Source organism: Cibotium barometz, chromosome 62 (genome assembly GCF_041138505.1).
Source record: "Cibotium barometz isolate CiBa-2024 chromosome 62, ASM4113850v1, whole genome shotgun sequence".
NCBI lineage: Eukaryota > Viridiplantae > Streptophyta > Polypodiopsida > Cyatheales > Cibotiaceae > Cibotium > Cibotium barometz.
In genome coordinates, this window is record NC_141107.1 from 33,396,621 (window position 1) to 33,414,356 (window position 17,736).

General features: G+C 41.8%; 1 protein-coding gene across 6 annotated transcripts in view; it reads left to right on the forward strand.

The window, feature by feature from the left end:
* Positions 1 to 7,053: 7,053 nt before the first annotated feature.
* Positions 7,054 to 17,736, forward strand: part of LOC147604388 (magnesium transporter MRS2-I-like) — a 67,260-nt gene continuing 56,577 nt past the window's right edge. For 3 of the 6 annotated variants that reach the window (XM_086795076.1, XM_086795080.1, XM_086795079.1), the window contains exons 1-2: positions 7,054 to 7,941; positions 8,263 to 8,537. In XM_086795076.1, coding sequence (XP_086651202.1) covers positions 8,295 to 8,537 — 243 coding nt within the window. In that variant the 5' untranslated portion in view covers positions 7,054 to 7,941; positions 8,263 to 8,294. Of the gene's footprint in view, positions 7,942 to 8,105; positions 8,538 to 17,736 lie in introns of those variants that run through there. The other 3 variants (XM_086795078.1, XM_086795081.1, XM_086795077.1) reach the window with 2 other exon arrangements.

Sequence of the window (17,736 nt, forward strand, 5' to 3'; positions counted from 1 at the left end):
AAAGTTAGAAATACTTATATGATTTTTCGCTTGTGGTAATAATTTTTTAAGATCTTGAATCTCGTGGTAATTAGAAGAGTGGTGTGGCCATCCAATGCAATCACCAAAGTTCTTGAAGTAGCCTCGAAGCATCGGAAGGTCGTCTGGTAGAAAAAATATTGAGAATCGAAAGTGAATTTAAACTTCGGGAAGGCATAAAACAATCAAATTTGAAAATCCCGCAACTTTGAATTGTTGTAATTTTTTGACGGCCATCCAACGCAATCACCAGAGTGCTTGAAGTAGCCTTTAAGCGTTGGAAGGTCGTCCGATATAAAAAATATTGAGAATTGAGAGTGAGTTTAAGCTTCAGGAAGGCATAAAACAACCAAATTTGAAAATCCCGCAACTTTGAATTGCTGTAATTTTCTGAGTTGAATCAGAATAAGAAACTATAAATATTTCCAGTTCGAAATCGGGCCAAATTTGGGCTGATTTTGATGAAGTTTTGGCTTGAAGAAGCTTTGCGTATGAATCTCCTCTTATCTTTTGACTTTTTTGAGTAAAGCAAAGATGTAATTTTTCTCCACCGTTGATTTTTGTAGAACTTCCTCCACCGTTGCAAAATCAAATCCCTGGATCTTCCACAAAACCACTCAGACAGGGTACAAGATTTATACAAGAGAACATGCTGGACGTATCTAACGGAACAGATATTCAAACAGATTGCAGAATTGAGAACCAATTTCCCAAGCAAGAAGTGCCGTTCTCGCCAATTTCAGGCTGGCTTGACGGGCGAAAATTCACAGCCGTGCTTAAGCTTTATCTTAAGCTTAGTATTATGTCTTAACCAAGGCTTTGGGTAAAGCTTTTATCCGTTGGTTATATGCTTGATGTGACCTTGAAAAATAACTTTAACCAAGCCTCCAAACCCCTTGTTTTTTTTTGAATTTTTCTTCTTTCACAGAAACCAGAAAGTTGCACGTATCTTCTCTCTTTCTTTTGCAAGCCTTTCTCCCTTTGATTTTTCTCAATATTTTTCACCTTCTCTCCCCCTTTGCTCTGATACCACTAGAAATACCGTCCAACCAAATTCCAACTGGTTTATCACTTCAATTAAATTACCATAATCGAAAAATTAATAAATAATCATAAAAGCATAATATAGCATAAAAACACAAGAGAGAATCATTGGGTGCAATCTATCCCCCCTCAAGAAGTGTCGGCTTCCTTCCACTTCTTGAGTATTTATGCTTTTTTTCAAATAAAATTAGCCCATAAGCCAAAAATAGATGCACGCTTATGCATGGGCTTGCCCTTTTCTCTCTTGTGCATGGGCTTGCCCTTTTCTCTCTTGTGTGATCTCTATTTGCTTATGCTTCATATTCACATATTCTCACATGGTATCAAAGATCTTGTGCTTCCAAAGATCAGCAGAAGTCTTTTCAGCCTACATTTTTTTCTCCTATGCTCCCTTAGCAACTACGTTTTGGAGATCTACTTCATCGCACAAGTCATTGTTTTTCTCCTATGCTCCCTTAGCAACTACGTTTTGGAGATCTACTTCATCGCACAAGTCATTGTTTTTCTCCTTTCTCCTACAGTAGCACCTTGCTACATTTTTCTCCCATCCCTCCCTCACCTCTCCCAATTTGTATTATGTCCCTACCTTGGACTAGTGGTAGTACCGTGCACTTATTCCATTAGCCTCTCCCTCCCTTACTTCATCGTGCATCGGGTCGGCTCTCGTCTTCACCAATGTGCCTTGATCTCCTGTAGGAGTACAGTTCTACATCTTTATTTTACCTCACCTAACATCTAGTGTCACGGTTTGTCCGTCCATCCTTTTGTGGTTAATTTTGGGAACGTCTAATTACCACTATGTTTAAAGCATTGCACTTGGGTGATTCCGAATATTCCAAGTGTAGGACATATGAAATTAGGGATAGCTGGAACTAAGTGTTGGATTTATTACTTATGTGCTGTCGTGGACTTGTAGTATGTGTTGCTAACTCATAGTGTGTTTGAATAGACAACCTTGTAGGTTGGTGAGATTGACGGGCCTTGTGCTCGTAAGCCGGATTGGCTTGGACGTAATGGCGGCGATATGGTGCGAGCTATTACCGGGTAGTCCTCATTTTGATATTTTTGCTGTGGTGTTTACTAGGAGATTTTGTATTATTATTGGCTGCCCCATTTTGATGTATTCGGGCGTGGACCTATTAAGCCACCCACTTTTGTTATATTGGGTGTGCCCATTTGAAATTGTTTATGGTAAAAATCTTCCAACTCCTATCACTCATCTTTCCTATACTATAGAGGTTGCATATGGGTTTACTATAGATCTTTAAAGCATCCATGAACAAGTTAGGCAAGCTATACAAAGGCACAAGAAAAATTCACAAAATAAGTAAACAAAAAGTGTAAAAAGATGACTCTTCATGTTGGTGATTTTATTTTCTTACGAATTGAGAAACGAAGATTGAAAAAATGTTGAAAGGAGCCCTGTTGTGAAATTAGCTCCTAGATTTTATGGACCATTTAAAATTATCGAAAAGATTAATGATCTTGCATATAGGCTAGACTTACCTTCTCATTGGAGAATGCACAATTCTTTTTAGATTAGCTTGTTATGGGGCCATTTAGAGGACCAATCTTAGAAGAAAGCTACACCTAGATTAGCCTGAGATTAGCCTAGCTAAGGATAATTAGCCTTGATTACAGAGAAAGCTAGAGATATCTAAGTGACTAAGATATCAAATGATATTTCAAAGATGTCAAAGGTATATAAAAGGTCCAATAAACCTAGGGCTAGTGCCTTTTATAGTCCCAAGGCCGTCATGCCCTAACACCACAAATGCCCCTAAGCCCCATGTGTATGTGTAAGCCTAAAATCCCTTTGTTACGAATCCCTTCTCATCCTGTATATGAAGACGCACCCCAAATGAAGAATAACTAGTACATGAAGCAATAGTGGATTTACACACCATTACACGCAATGGCAACACTTACACCAAGTACCTTTTGAGCTTTACAAACCATCCAAGAGAAGATTCTAGATGGATCCGTGAGTGATTCTTTTGTAATTACCCATATCTCATACGAGCAAGAGGGATGTTAGCTACACACCTCTACAGTCGATTGGGGATGCTTGTGATACCATTGTACTACCTACGGTACGTGGGTCATTCCACAAGTGGGTAATTTCCACATATTTTGCATGGATAGTATATGCATGATTGATACTGACTCGTATTTTCGAGCCTAGCTATTTGTGTTTTATCCTCGCAGGATTATTTATGTGCGATGCAACTAACATTATTGTTTATTGTGAGTAGGTGTATAAGCAGTGAGTATTCACATGGTTGTAGTGTGTCTCCCATTGATGCTAGCCCGCGAGCGAAGTGAGCCTCCCGTGGGTGATGATCTATGCGTGGTTGAGTTAGTCTCCCAACATTTTTGGTATATGTGTGTGTCGTATAAGAGGGTGTTTGAGTCCAGCATATATAATCGAACGTGCGAAGGGTCCATAAATAAGTTTCAACATGCTTAACATTGCCTACCACACTAGGACCTGCTACAATGTGACTAATGATCAACTCTAGTCATGTTTGTAATGAAGCATCTTTAAAAGGCCTCCAAACTCAATGTAGGCCAAAATAAATAAAAAGAAACTTGCACAAAACTTTGTAAATGTCATGTTGATAGTTCCAATAAAATCAAAGTCATTTTTAACTGAGTGACTTCGTACACATTTTATCAACTTCCTTAGCTTCTAACAAAGTTATAAATCAAACCATAGGAGGGGCTTTTTTTTTCCATTGTTGATGTTTGGGTTACAAGCTTCACAATAAATTTGAATTATCCACATCTTGGAGAACACATTGGAAAGTAAACTGGAACTTCCAAAGAGCCCAAGAAGTCCATGTGCATAATACTACATTTTATACTCTCAAGTACTATCGATGTTGCAAAAGGAAGAAAGCAAGCAATAAAGACTAGAAATTAAGGGGAATTAGAACCTGCACAAAGGGTGCATTGCATTGCCTCGCCTTTAGATTGGTAGAATCTATGGCCTTAATTTCCCTACATGGAGACATGGCCTTTGCAGCAACAAAAGGATGGAAATGTGATAGTAAGGCAGTATGAAATGATTAAATACGGTGATGGGATCATCCAAAAAGTTTAAATATTTTGGATCGATCGTGAAAATACATTTTAAGGCTCTACAAAATTGTTATTATGACCCTATATAAAGGGTGATTAGGAAATCATTTGTCCATCCTAGAGTTCTTGACTAAAACGCAAATGCAAAGCAAGGAGGTCATCTATTGAAGTTAGAAGCTGCCCTAGATCAATAAAAAGATACACACACACACACACAACAACAACAACCCCTCTAAAGCTCAACAAGGATGCACCTCAATTCAATAACTAGATGTTTTAACAATTGCATGCAAATAATTAGTTTGGACCAATTAGCCTATAAACACAAGTCTATAACATACTTGAACACCTTAGCAAATCAACTCATTAGTAACATATATGTTGTACTTTTAATAATTCTACAATACAAGTCATACACCACCACACTCTCAAGTGATGCATCCAACATTACAAAAAACTTCTCAATGATAGTACAAGTAGTTTCCCACCTACCATTATATCCACATGTTTAAATATAGAGTGCTATTGCTCCTCGTTTAGATGTATATTTGTGCATAGGTGTACAAGAAAAGCAATCGAGAGAGAGAGAGAGAGAGAGAGAGAGAGAGAGAGAGAGAGAGAGAGAGAGAGAGAGAGAGAGAGAGAGAGAGAGAGAGAGAGATGAGCTGAAAAGGCCAAAACAAGTTGCCTTTAAGGTTGAGGTTAAGCGAGAGATGCCTTGGGGGCACAAAGTGTGTGAAGGACATATTGTAATGATAGGGGAGTGTTTTTACTAAGCCCAAAAGGCCAAAACGAGTTGCCTTTAAGATCGAGGTTAGGTGCCTTGGGGGATGCAAAGTGTGTGAAGGACATATTATATGATTGTAGTGTTTTCCAAGCCTATATAAGTGAGTGGTGTGCTTATAATCTTAATCTTGTGGGGGGAGGATTCCCACATTGTTAGAAGTCAAGTGATGAAGGGTGTAACAATTTTTGTGCATCAAGGGCGAGCATGCTAGAGAGAAGAGTTACACAAATGATAATGTATGGTCCAAAGATTAAAGTAGCATGTAAAAGTATTAAGATATTTGTACAACTTGAAGAATTAATCTCTCACAACAAATGTATTAATGGAACTAAACCTTAAACTTAAAACAAATTGAGAAGATCAAGCATAACATAGCATAAAAATAAAAATCAAAGCAGACGTCACCGTTGCCACTGTTGGGTTGAATCTCCCCCCTTACGTAAGTGGCTCCTCCTTCCTTATGAGAGTATTTTAGTAATGTATTGGTAAAAATAGAACAAGGAGGCATTAATAGCATACCTTTTCTGAAAGTGGGCTTGTTTACAAAAATAGATAGACTAACCACATACCTTAGTGTAACTAGTAAAATAATGTGTGAACCCAAAAAAAATGGCTAGCTCATATATATATTGCCAACACATGTATACAAAATATTGGGCACACGACCATAGTCCAAAATATTGGGCACACAACCATCGTCCGAAACAATCAAAATTGTGGTATGAACACTTAAAAAAGATGCTCAATAAAGAGCCATACTCCTAAAGCAAAGAAGGGGTGCTATAAACTAGCTCCCTGCTAGAATGTAATAACATTATCTAATAGCAGTAAATTGTTTGTAGTTAGCAACTCTTAGCAAACAACCTTCTCTCTACTTCCTTTCTTCTTCCCTTTCAAACTTGTTAAATTTTAAATTGTTTGTAGTTAGCAACTCTTAGCAAACAACCTTCTCTCTACTTCCTTTCTTCTTCCCTTTCACCTTTCAAACTTGTTAAATTTTAAATTGCCATTTTATTGCTCTTGCCTTTGCAATACACAGTGAAGAGTAGCATGGCTCGGGCAATTAACATCTTCATTTTTTCAATAGAAGTCCTAAAGTGAAATAAATGCCTACCTTTTGAGTCTTTTTGAATTTAAAAGTATGGGTTCTCATTGAAGACCTCAACAAACGCCTACCTTTTGAGTCTTTTTAAATGCATTAGGTTATAGGCCTAATAGAAAAATAGCTTGGGAGAAAATGCGTTTTTCAAATTCAAGCCACAATTAAACTACATAGTTGATTTGTTTTTCATATTTCAATATTGACTGAGGATTTTTTTTTGAGATTTTCTACCTGTGAAAATCTCAAAAGTACGAAATGGAGAATTAGTGAAACATCTTTCTCCACATGAGCGGTATTGTAGGAATATTCTTTTTTTTGGACTATCTTTCTCCACATGAGCAATATTGAAGGAATATTATTTTTTTGGGACTATCTTTCTCCACATGAGAGATATTGTAGGAATATTCTTTTTTTGGACTCATTACTCAGGGTAGATATACCTCCTTATTGGTACGCGTCTCGTTATTGGCCTCTCTAGTGTGTGTGTGTGTAATAAAAGAGGACCCTTGCACTACCTTTCTGCCACCCACAAGTGGGGCAGATTGGCTAGTACGAGGGCCCTTATATGAAGGCCACGATCCACTTGAGTTTAAGTCCCACTGTTGGTCGTATATGCCCTCGTGTTGCATTCTACTGATGTTATTACCTCTCTCTCTCTCTACCCTATGCCTACCTTCAGAGTCTTTAAAGTCTTTAAATTAAAATGCATTTTACAACTTGTGTTTAGTGGAATTAACTTTTTCCATAAAGAAGAGAGACTATTTACAAATGTCATTTTGCAACTTGTTTGATCAAACTTGTTGGTAATGGATTGGCAACTTTTCATTCTCAAAATATTGAAATGTATGTGTTCAAATTCACCATGTTTGAAGTAACGTATGATCGCTCCAAATAAGGACCCAAAACAATTTTTGAGGTTTTATTAATTTCTTGGCGTGTATTACTGTAGACTGGCACATGAGTTGACACGTTTCCTCTGTGCATGGCTTCACAAGTTCTGTACAACTCATTCTTAGTTGTTGGCGTTGCAAAATTCACCATGTTATGTGTTCAAATTAGAAAGAAATGCTTGGAGCTGTGCAGTCGAGGTAGGAAAGCGTTAAACAGTAACTATTAGATAATGTCATGAGAACACCGCCAAGGAGGTAGGATAAAGGTTGAGTAAGGTGCGCTCTCGCTAGTGGGTCTCCTAATCGAAACCCTAAGTGTGTCCGCTATAGCCATAGCCATAGCCATAGCCATAGCCACAGTCACACCTAAAGCTTTTTGCTCTCTTGGCGGTAGCTGCTTCTTGCCTTATGCTGAACCTCCAACACTTCATTGAGAGGCTAATCTGTATTGCCTCTTATTCTTGTGTCCTGTCCCATATCCGACCTGCACCAGCACGAGCACCTTCTTCGTTTGTCATGCCTGGCTGTACAACGGCCTGCCGCCCTTTTTCTTTCGCTTTGTCAATCTCTTCCTCCTCGCTTCTCCTTAGGGCCTTCCTCGATCCATGCTTCGAGTATCTTGTCCCTCCATCAGCATCTGCACGGGCTGCTGAGGCAGCATTTACATCATCGGCATCTCCTCGGCACCACGGTCTCCGTCTTTCTCTGCAGCATCATCAGCCATAGACGGGGTTTGCAGAAAGCTGAGAAGCAGCATCGGTTTCCACGTTATCAGATGCGTCTGCATTATCTTTATGTGCATCATCAGCCATAGCTAGGGTTTCAAGAAAGAACAGCGGCATTTTTTTCTGCAGTTATCTGAGCAGCAATAAAGCAGCAGAAGGAATCAATGTCTGTGTAAACAAGGTCAGAAGCGGAGCATCATTTTCTGCAGCAGAATGCAAGCCGGTATTGATTTCTGTGCGGAGGCAGAGACGATGCTGCACAGCTGCAGCACTTTTTAGAATACGGTAGAGGTACCTTCAGGTCTCCTTTCCCAGCACAGCACGGGCGTAGTTTTCTATGTACTGTATTTTCGTTGTCCTTTCCGTTCACGAAACCACACTCTTTTGCAGAAAGGGCGACGGTAAAGTTTTTTAACTAGGGCAATATAAATTAAGCAGTAAAGAGAAGCACTTTTACTTGCTCCCCTTGTCCCCTCAATTTGTCAGATCGCCCAAAGCCCCTTGCGCTTCTTTTTCTCTCGCACAGCCTCAGCGATGGTTTGATCCAGAATGTCTTTTCCGTTTGCTGACGTCTTGCTTTGCATCTCCGTTTCCTTGTTTTGGCTTCTGCAGATTATGCGCTTAGGTGAAGCTCCCCTCCTACGATGGCTAGGGCAATCTTGCCATCTGTTGCTGATGTGCAAGGCTTTAGCAAGAAGAAGGCAGCTGCATCCCGGCAGTGGATGCTCCTGGACTCGAGAGGAGAATCCATGGTGCTAGAGGTGGACAAGTATGTCATCATGCACCGCGTCGGCATCCATGCTCGTGACCTTCGAATTCTTGACCCCCTGCTCTCTTACCCCTCCACCATCCTAGGCCGTGAACATGCCATCGTTATTAATTTAGAGGTGAGTTCAGAGTCTCCACGCTGCATTATCAAGTTGCTCTGTACGGCCACTTTGTTGCTTTACAGTCTGTACACGAAAGGCTGTATTGTATTTAGGTTTAGTGGAAATGAATGTCAAATTCCATGTGTTTTTAATACCTGATGCCTTTTGCTCTCTTCCTTGTGTTGTTCCTGTGTGATCGTGTGTACTTTGGTGGCATGAACATAGTATTCCTGCATTGATTTAGAGCCATTTATCTTTATAAAACAGCAGCCAAATGGGGGGAAGTGGAGGTTCCCTATGAGAATTGACCTAGCAAGGAAATGGTTGGCGAGGTTCTGGCTAGTCATTGCACTGTAGACAGGCCTTTACCTTGCATGGAACCAGTCCACTGTGCTTCTCTTGCTGTGTTTAGAGTCATGAAGTCTGCTTGGTGGTGTACTAATTTTGATGGTTTGTTTTGCAAAGCTTCGAACCAGAAAACTTGACAAAATTTCCTCTGGCTTTCACCCATGATTGTGCAAGCCACTTGTGTTTCCTCCTTGATGCTATTGTTGGTGGTGGGCCTTGGAATTAATATATCCATTGTGAACCCTTTATGTTTTGTAGCAGCGGTCAGAGTTAGCCTACAGTTTCATGTAGCTCTTTGTAATTTAAGCCTCAAGTACCCTCTGCAGAGCCTTGGCTCGAAGCTCTTTCTGGTAAAGCTTTTAAAGTGGTATATGATCTTGTGGGGGCATCAAACTTGCTTTTTGGTGGAGTCAAATTGCTTAAAAAATAACTTTATTTTATGTTCATAAGAGCAAATAATGACTTGTCTTTATCATGATTGACTTCATTATCACATCCCTCCTGCCCTTTGCCCGTGCCCTTTTGCCTGAATTGTCACTGCTCTCTTTCTCCTGCCTCCCCTCCTCCCTGGAATGTCTTTGGAAGTCCCTTTCTTCCTAGATTTATAATTTCAATACAAAGGCATGCCTATAGAAATAAAGGATTGATCACAACACTACACAGTGTAGGGTTTAGAGTGGGACACTGCATGAGGAACTGGCAACAGTGTAATTTTGTCCCTTCTTTCTTGAGAATTCTCCTAGAATATGCCCAAAAGTATTTAGTTGAAGTTATGTAAAGAATTCTGTCCAATCCCAAAAATACTAAGAAACTCTTTGAGCTACTTCCAGCAGCCAGAATCAGTTTTAAAGTAGTGCCAACATCATGCAAAGATAATCACCTAAGAATTTTCTGTCCAATCCCAAAAATACTAAGAAACTCTCTGAGCTACTTCCAGCAGCCAGAATCAGTTTTAAAGTAGTGCCAACATCATGCAAAGATAATCACCTATCTGCAACCAAAAGTGTCATGTGCATCATGCATGAGAGTGCCATGTTGACGTGCTTCCTACTTGCAGCCATTTTCTAGGCAAAGTACACAAGAGTATGGCCTGTTTGGGGCTGTTTTGGCAGCTCAATAGGTGCCCAGAGGTGCGACATGCAAGAATGGTTGGGACACAAGTTTGGCACAGTATGAACACAAGTAATGACCTTTTGGACAACTTTTTGGGGTCATAAAAGGGCTGGCTGACCAAAACTGACCAACAACATGATACCCTATAAAAGGGTAGTTTAGAGTTCGTTTTAGGCATCTCATATCATTGATGGGGAGAAAACAGCAATTAGGGTTAGAGTTCATTCATGGGAGACATACACAGAGAAGCAAGGGAGAGAGAGAGAGAGAGTTGTGGGGATAAGTCAACTCAGGAAGCATGAGTGTGTGACTCCCCTATCACACATGTATATTGCACTAGTACACATAGTGCACTTAGTACATTAAAAGTACTAAGTGTACTATGTACTATAACTTATGGGCTTGTACACACTATAAGGGTGGGCATAACGCCTTTACCCCAACAATCTCCCACTTAAAGGCAAAGTGCCCTTAAGTAAAGGAAAAGAAAAATCAGCATGTACATGATAATATACAAGGCCATATCAAGGCTGAAACTGGCCTCATCCAATGCCCATCAAGTGTCTGCAATGAGCAAACCGCTCCGGAGGCAAACTCTTCGTCAACAGATCAGCCGGGTTGTCATCCGTGTGAATCTTAACAAGCTGAATTTGCTTGTTCTCTATCACCTCTCTGATGAAGTGATACTTCACATCCACATGCTTCGTCTTTGCATGAAAAACAGGGTTCTTTGCCAACTGAATGGCACTCTGACTGTCACAATGCAACAATGGAATATCCCCTGTATAGCCCAAATCAACCACTAACCGAGATAGCCATAATGCCTCCTTGCAAGCCTCTGTGGCTGCAATATACTCGGCCTCTGTAGTAGATAAGGCAGTGCACTTCTGCATCCTGGATATCCATGACACAGCACCTCCTGTGAATGTAAATACATAACCGGTAGTAGACTTCCGGTTATCTGGATGACCGGCATAATCCGAATCCGTGTAACCATGCACTAATGCATCCTGTTTGCCAAAGCAAATGCACAAATCCTGTGTGCCCTTCAGGTATCTCATGACACCTTTCACTGCTTCCCAATGCTTCTTGCCAGGGTTGGCCATGTATCTAGAAACCACTCCCACTGCAAATGCAATGTCCGGCCTAGTAGCAACCATGGCATACATGAGACTGCCACAAGCTGAAGCATACGGAATCTTGGCCATATCAGCCCTGTCTCTATCTGACTGTGGGCTGTCCATAGCACTGAGTTTCACATATGGAGGCAAAGGAGTACTAGCCTTCTTCCCCCCGTCCATATTGAACCTCTGCAAGACTTTGCCAATGTATTCCTTCTGAGACAAATACAACACATGCTGATTTCTGTCCCGAAGTATCCGCATACCCAAGATGTGATTTGCATCACCCAAATCCTTCATATCAAAGGTTTGATGCAGCCTCTGCTTCAAGGCATCCATCTCTTTACGAGATTTCCCGGCAATCAACATATCATCAACATACAAGATGAGGATCAATAGACTGCCATCCAAAGCTTTCTTGGTGTACAAGCAGTGATCTATGTCACTTCTCCTGAATTTCTGAGATTTCATGAATGTATCAAATTTATGATACCATTCTCTTGGTGCCTGTTTGAGCCCATAAAGACTCTTTTTCAGCTTGCATACAAGCTTCTCCTTTCCACTTACTGCATAACCCTCTGGCTGCTGCATATATATCTCCTCATGGAGATCACCGTGAAGAAAAGCAGTCTTCACATCCATCTGAATCAAGTCCAGATCATCATGCGCAACCAAAGCTAACACAGCTCTAAGTGTGGTCATTTTGACCACTGGAGAGAAGATCTCATCAAAGTCCACACCATATTCCTGCTTGAAGCCCTTAGCCACTAACCTGGCTTTGTATCTTGGCTTTGCATCTGATGCAACTTTGAGCCTGTATACCCACTTGCATGGCAAAACCTTCTTGCCTGCAGGCAAATGCACCAACTTCCATGTTTCATTTTTATGCATCTCTGACTTCATGGCACGCTCCCAAAGAGCCTTGTCTGCCCTCTGTAAAGCCTCCTTGTAACATGAGGGCTCCCCACAGTCAGTGAGCATCAAGTAGTCAACCCCTGGAACAAACCTGTCAGGGGCTCTGGAGGGTCTTGTGGACCTCCGTACCCAATGACCATCATTTGCAGGTTGCTGTCCAGCCTGCATATCACCCATTGGTGGCTCCTGTTCCATGCCATAAGGCTGAAAAATCATGCCCAGTATCTCCTCTAACTGTGGTATATCCATAGGGATATCTTCTGCCATCTCTGGCTGTCCATTTGGACCATTTTCAGCACCATTTAAGGGCTGGTTTTCCTGCTGTAATGGCTGATTTACAGCCCTTTGTTGTTGTCCATGATGTCCATCATCATCAAAGATGACTCTGCCAGGCTCCTGTTGCCTTGCAGGCTCCTTATACATGCATGTTTCATCAAAAATGACATCATTGCTGCGTATGATCTTTCTATTCATGGGATCCCAAAGTCTATACCCCATTTCACCTCTGTCACCATATCCTAGGAATATGCATTTGTGAGACTTAGGATCAAGTTTGGTGCGCATTTCCCTGCGTATGTGCACGTACGCAACGCAACCAAACACTCTCAAGTGCTTGTATGACGGAGGCTTCCCTGTCCATACTTCTTCTGGCACTTTCCCACCAAGCCTTGTGTTAGGTGACCTATTTATAAGGTGAACGACTGTCATAACAGCTTCAGCCCAAAAACCATGAGGTAATGCAGCATGTGACAACATAGAACGGACCTTCTCCTGAATGGTCCTGTTCATCCTCTCTGCTGTCCCGTTTTGTGGAGGATCATAAGGAGTAGAGAGCTCCCTCTTGATGTCTTTAGCATCACAAAAGTCTTGGAACTGTTTGGACATATACTCTCCACCATTGTCGGAACGCAAAGCCTTCAGTGTTTTGCCAGTTTGGTTCTCAACAAGAGCAACAAACTTCTCAAACACTGAGAATGTATCACTCTTCAAACGAAGAGGATAAACCCACACCTTGCGTGTGGCATCATCAATAAAAGACACAAAGTATTTTGCCCCTCCCAAAGAAAGCTGAGGCATCTCACATACATCTGTATGCACAAGCTCTAACTGAGCATCTTTCTGTCCAAGAGCTTTCTTGTGGGGGCACTGTAGTTGCCTACCATATATACAATGCTCACAAAACTGAAAACTTGAAAACTTTAGAGAAGGCAAGTAACCCAAACGAGACAATTGCTCCATTCCCTTGACACTCATGTGTCCCAACCGGCTATGCCACATAGAAATTTCCGGCAGCTCGGTTGCATTTACATTAGCATGGTGACAAACACCTGCATGCATGAAATAAAGAGTGTCCACCTTAGAGCCTCTGGCAACAACCAGTGAGCCCTTACTAATTTTCCACTTTCCACTACCAAATGTGGTAACATAATCAGCATCATCAAGCTGTCTAGTAGAAAGCAGATTCTTCTTGATCTCAGGCACATGCCTGACATCATGGAGCATAAGCTGTGAGCCATCTGAAAATACAAGCCTCACATCACCTCTGCCAAGAATTTTGCATGCATGGTTATCACCCAAATAAACCACTCCTTCATTGCCAGCAGTATACCTGACAAACAAGTCTCTGCAACCTGTGACATGAAAGGAGGCACCTGAATCAATGATCCATGAGTGCATACCATGACCACCTGTAAGAAGTGAATGGGCATCAAGTGAAGACGTAAAGAGGACCTCATCCTCACTGCCACCTGCATGTGACACATTGATTTCTTCAATCTTGACTCCACTTTTGCCCTTTGGCTTTACATCTTTGGCTTCATCTTTCTCTTTGTCTTTGCCTTTTCCCTTTTCCTTTTGATCATTTTTCCATTTGTAGCATTGTTTTTTGATGTGTCCCTTCTTGCCACAATAATGGCATTCCAAATCCTTTTTGGAGCGAGACTTGCTCCTTCCCCTTTCTTGGCTTTTCCCCCTTTGCTGGGATCTCCCACGTGCATTCATTGCATTGGACTTGCCAACAGAGTTGTTTTTCCTCTTCATCTCTTCTTGAAGAAGAGCACCCTCAACATCTGCATATGACAGCATAGCATTCGAATTGCTAGTGGCTGTCCTGAATGTGTCCCAACTCTCTGGCAAAGTGCATAACAAAAAAGTGGCTTTAAACTCATCGTCCATTGCCAACTTTTGATTGATGACCTGGCTGACAATACCATTAAACTCATTTAGATGGGCTGTCATAGACGCCCCTTCCTTCATCTGAAGACCTATGAGTTTCTTCAACCAATACACTTTGCTTGAGGCACTTTGCTGGGCATACAAGTCCTGCAATCTCTGCCACATTCCCCAAGCTGTCTTCTCTTCACGAATGCTGAAAAGTAATGAGTCTGACACAGACAACATGATAGTAGATCTTGCCAGCTCATCCATATCTTCCCACTCTTCAGCAGTAAGAGAAGCGGGCATCACACCCCTTTCTTTGATAGGCTTGTGCTGCTTTTTCTGGAGCAACACATTGTAGCACTGGGTTTGCCAAATATCATAATTATGCGAGCCTTCAAGCTTCTTGATGTGAAGCAATGAAGAGCTCTCACCTGTGGTTGCCATAGCAATATGCAACCTGTAAATGCCTGACTCCCTGCAAAATGTGCAAACACTGCACCAAAAGCACACAAAGTGCTCACAGTTTTTCTCCCAAAGTTTATCTCCCACTGCGGAAGCAAGAATGCAACTTTTCTCCCACTTTTTGTGATGAAATCACCAAAATCTGGTCGCTGCAGATTTTGGACAGCACCTTAAATGTGCTCTGTTGCCCTTCAAAAGTACTGTACAGCAGTACCAAGTGCTCACCAATAATGTACCAAACCTGTACCGGCAATTTCAGCAGCTGAAATTGAATCTTTTGGTCACTCAAAACAGTGTACAGCCATGCCAAAACATGTACAAATCTGTACCAAAACTGTACCAACAGGTACAATAGCAATAAATGCTCTCCTGGCTGTCCAAATGAGTAAAAATCAGACTTTTACAGTCCCGAACACTGCATAAAACAGTCCCGAACAGAAATTGGGCAAAAGCCCCTTGACTGCAAGCTGATTTTTGAGGATTCAAGGCATAAATGTCTTGCCTGCTGCTTTGCCAAGCTCAACAAGCATACAAACTTGAAAAGCCCCTTGATTTGAGATCAATTTCTGATCATGCATGGTACATTTGCGCACATGAAGGCATCCAGAGTGTTCACGATGCTTCCCCCTGGCTACATATACATCAAATACATGAAAGCCCCTTGATTTACAGGCACATTGAGTGCTTGTAAGGCATCAGCACATTAACCACAGCATCAAATGCGATTGCCTGCATGCAAATCAACCAAATCGGCACAAAAGCCCCTTGATTTGCACTGCAATTTGCTGCAATTTTGCCCAAATGTGCGATTTTTCACATCATACAGCATGTATGAGTGCTTAATTGCACAATTACATCAAAAAGCCCCAAATTTCGACATCCAATTTCCTGCAAATTGATCCTGATTTGACCAATTTCCTGCAAATTTATCCTGATTGTGACCAATGTCACCCAATTTTGCCAATTTTGCTCAAATGTTGAGCAATTGGGCACCTGTACCTGCTCAATTGATTTAATTGATAAGAAATTCGCAAAAATTAAAGGCAAGTACCTATGAAATTCTGAATTTCTCTGATTTGCAGGTTGATTTCTGTTGCAGGAGAGGGGGGGGGCGTGATGAATATGCTGCTGCTGTATTGATGCAGGCAGGCCAAGGAGGCGCTCGACAGCTGTATTCGTGCAGAAATCTGATTGCAGATGAGGGACTCCTCAGGCGTGCTGCAGGAGTCGTGAAGGCACAAGCCGACTCCTCTTCGCGCTACGGGTATGTACGTAGGCGTGTTCGCCTGTTGAATGCCGCCTCCTACTGCTTCGCCTGAATACGCTGGCCTCCTTTAGTGGCTAACGCTCGCCAGCCGATTAGCGACCAAAAGCTTGGCTTACGTGTCCGCTTGTGTCGCCTAGCGCCTAGCTGCTGTTTGCTCCACGCTCGACGCCTGGCGCTGTGTAGCGCTACGTCGCCTACGCTGTCTTCGCTCGCTCTGTGGACTAGCTTCGCTTAGTAGCGCTACGGGTGTTTTTGACGAGCACCCGCCTGGGTATGCGCCTGAATGCCAGGGAAATGCGCCTGATTGGCTAATGCTCCTTATCGCTACCAGCTGTGCAGCGCTTTGCTGCGCTGCCTGTCAGCTGATACCTGCAACACCCAAGCTAGCCTTCGCTTCACACACCTCTGCTCTATGCTGTAAATCGTCGAAGAGAGAGAAGCTTCTTTCTATGAGGAGAAGACAGCTTGATGGACTAACCTCTGCTCTGATACCAGTTGATGGGGAGAAAACAGCAATTAGGGTTAGAGTTCATTCATGGGAGACATACACAGAGAAGCAAGGGAGAGAGAGAGAGAGAGTTGTGGGGATAAGTCAACTCATGAAGCATGAGTGTGTGACTCCCCTATCACACATGTATATTGCACTAGTACACATAGTGCACTTAGTACATTAAAAAGTACTAAGTGTACTATGTACTATAACTTATGGGCTTGTACACACTATAGGGGTGGGCATAACGCCTTTACCCCAACAATCATCAGCCCTTGCACACATATAGGGTGAATACAATTATTTGTTGGAGTCTTCAGCCCTCAGCGCAAGAAGCATTTGGAGATCATCACAAAACTTTTTATATGCTTTTAATCTTGTTTATGGTTAATATGATTCCGAAACACACGCATGCCCGTTACAATAATTGTCCATTAATACATTTGCAATGTGCATGATGGAATCAATGGTATGAAGCTCTATGAGTAGATGTTCATGAAATCAAGATTGCATTCTCTTGCTTTGCAAGTTTGGCAATAGCTCTTTATGGTTATGCAAATGTTTTCAAAACCATGAAATGCTGGCCTTAATGTAAATGTTTGCAAATTGCAAAAGTCTACTCCTTTAGCTAGGTTAAAAGTTGTTCCTCTAACCAATGTTTGCTTTATTTACAAGTCTGCTCTTTGAGTGTGATCCAGTGTGCAGATCTCTGAATCACTCAACTATAAAAAAAGATTAAGAACTTAAATAGCCACATCACAAAACCATAAACCATGAAAGCAAATGACGACATAGCACTGGGCCGAGATGGCTGACCCTTCCTTTGAGATATTTATCATCCAAAGGAGTACTTAATCTAGCACAAGCTTTGAGGATATTCTTTAGTGTTGCCAGATTTTCAAATACAACTTTGATGGAGGAAACGAATACAAACAAAGATGATATTGTAGAATATCTTTCCAAAGATAACAAGGCAAAGTCACACGAATTCCAAGAGAGTCATAGAGGTGTTTTTTGTAAGGTCCACACAAGATCAAGCCCAAGGATTATCAGACATAGAACCAATGTGGATGAAGGTAGAGGACATTCTCGAGAGAGTTTCCATAGACGTGAACATGTTGCGTGACCGCGATAGATTGTGGCTAGCAACGCACCACCCAACCATAGGTTCGGCACCTCGAAGCACCTCCAAGCCTGAGGTCAGATTGCCACGAGCCTGCTAGTCATCGATGACCCCAACCTAGCATCCCATACCACCAAGTTGTAGCCACCCACTGACAGCTCCATGGCCATGAGATCTTGCATGTTATATAGTAGCCCTAGGCTACCGTGTGGCTTCTT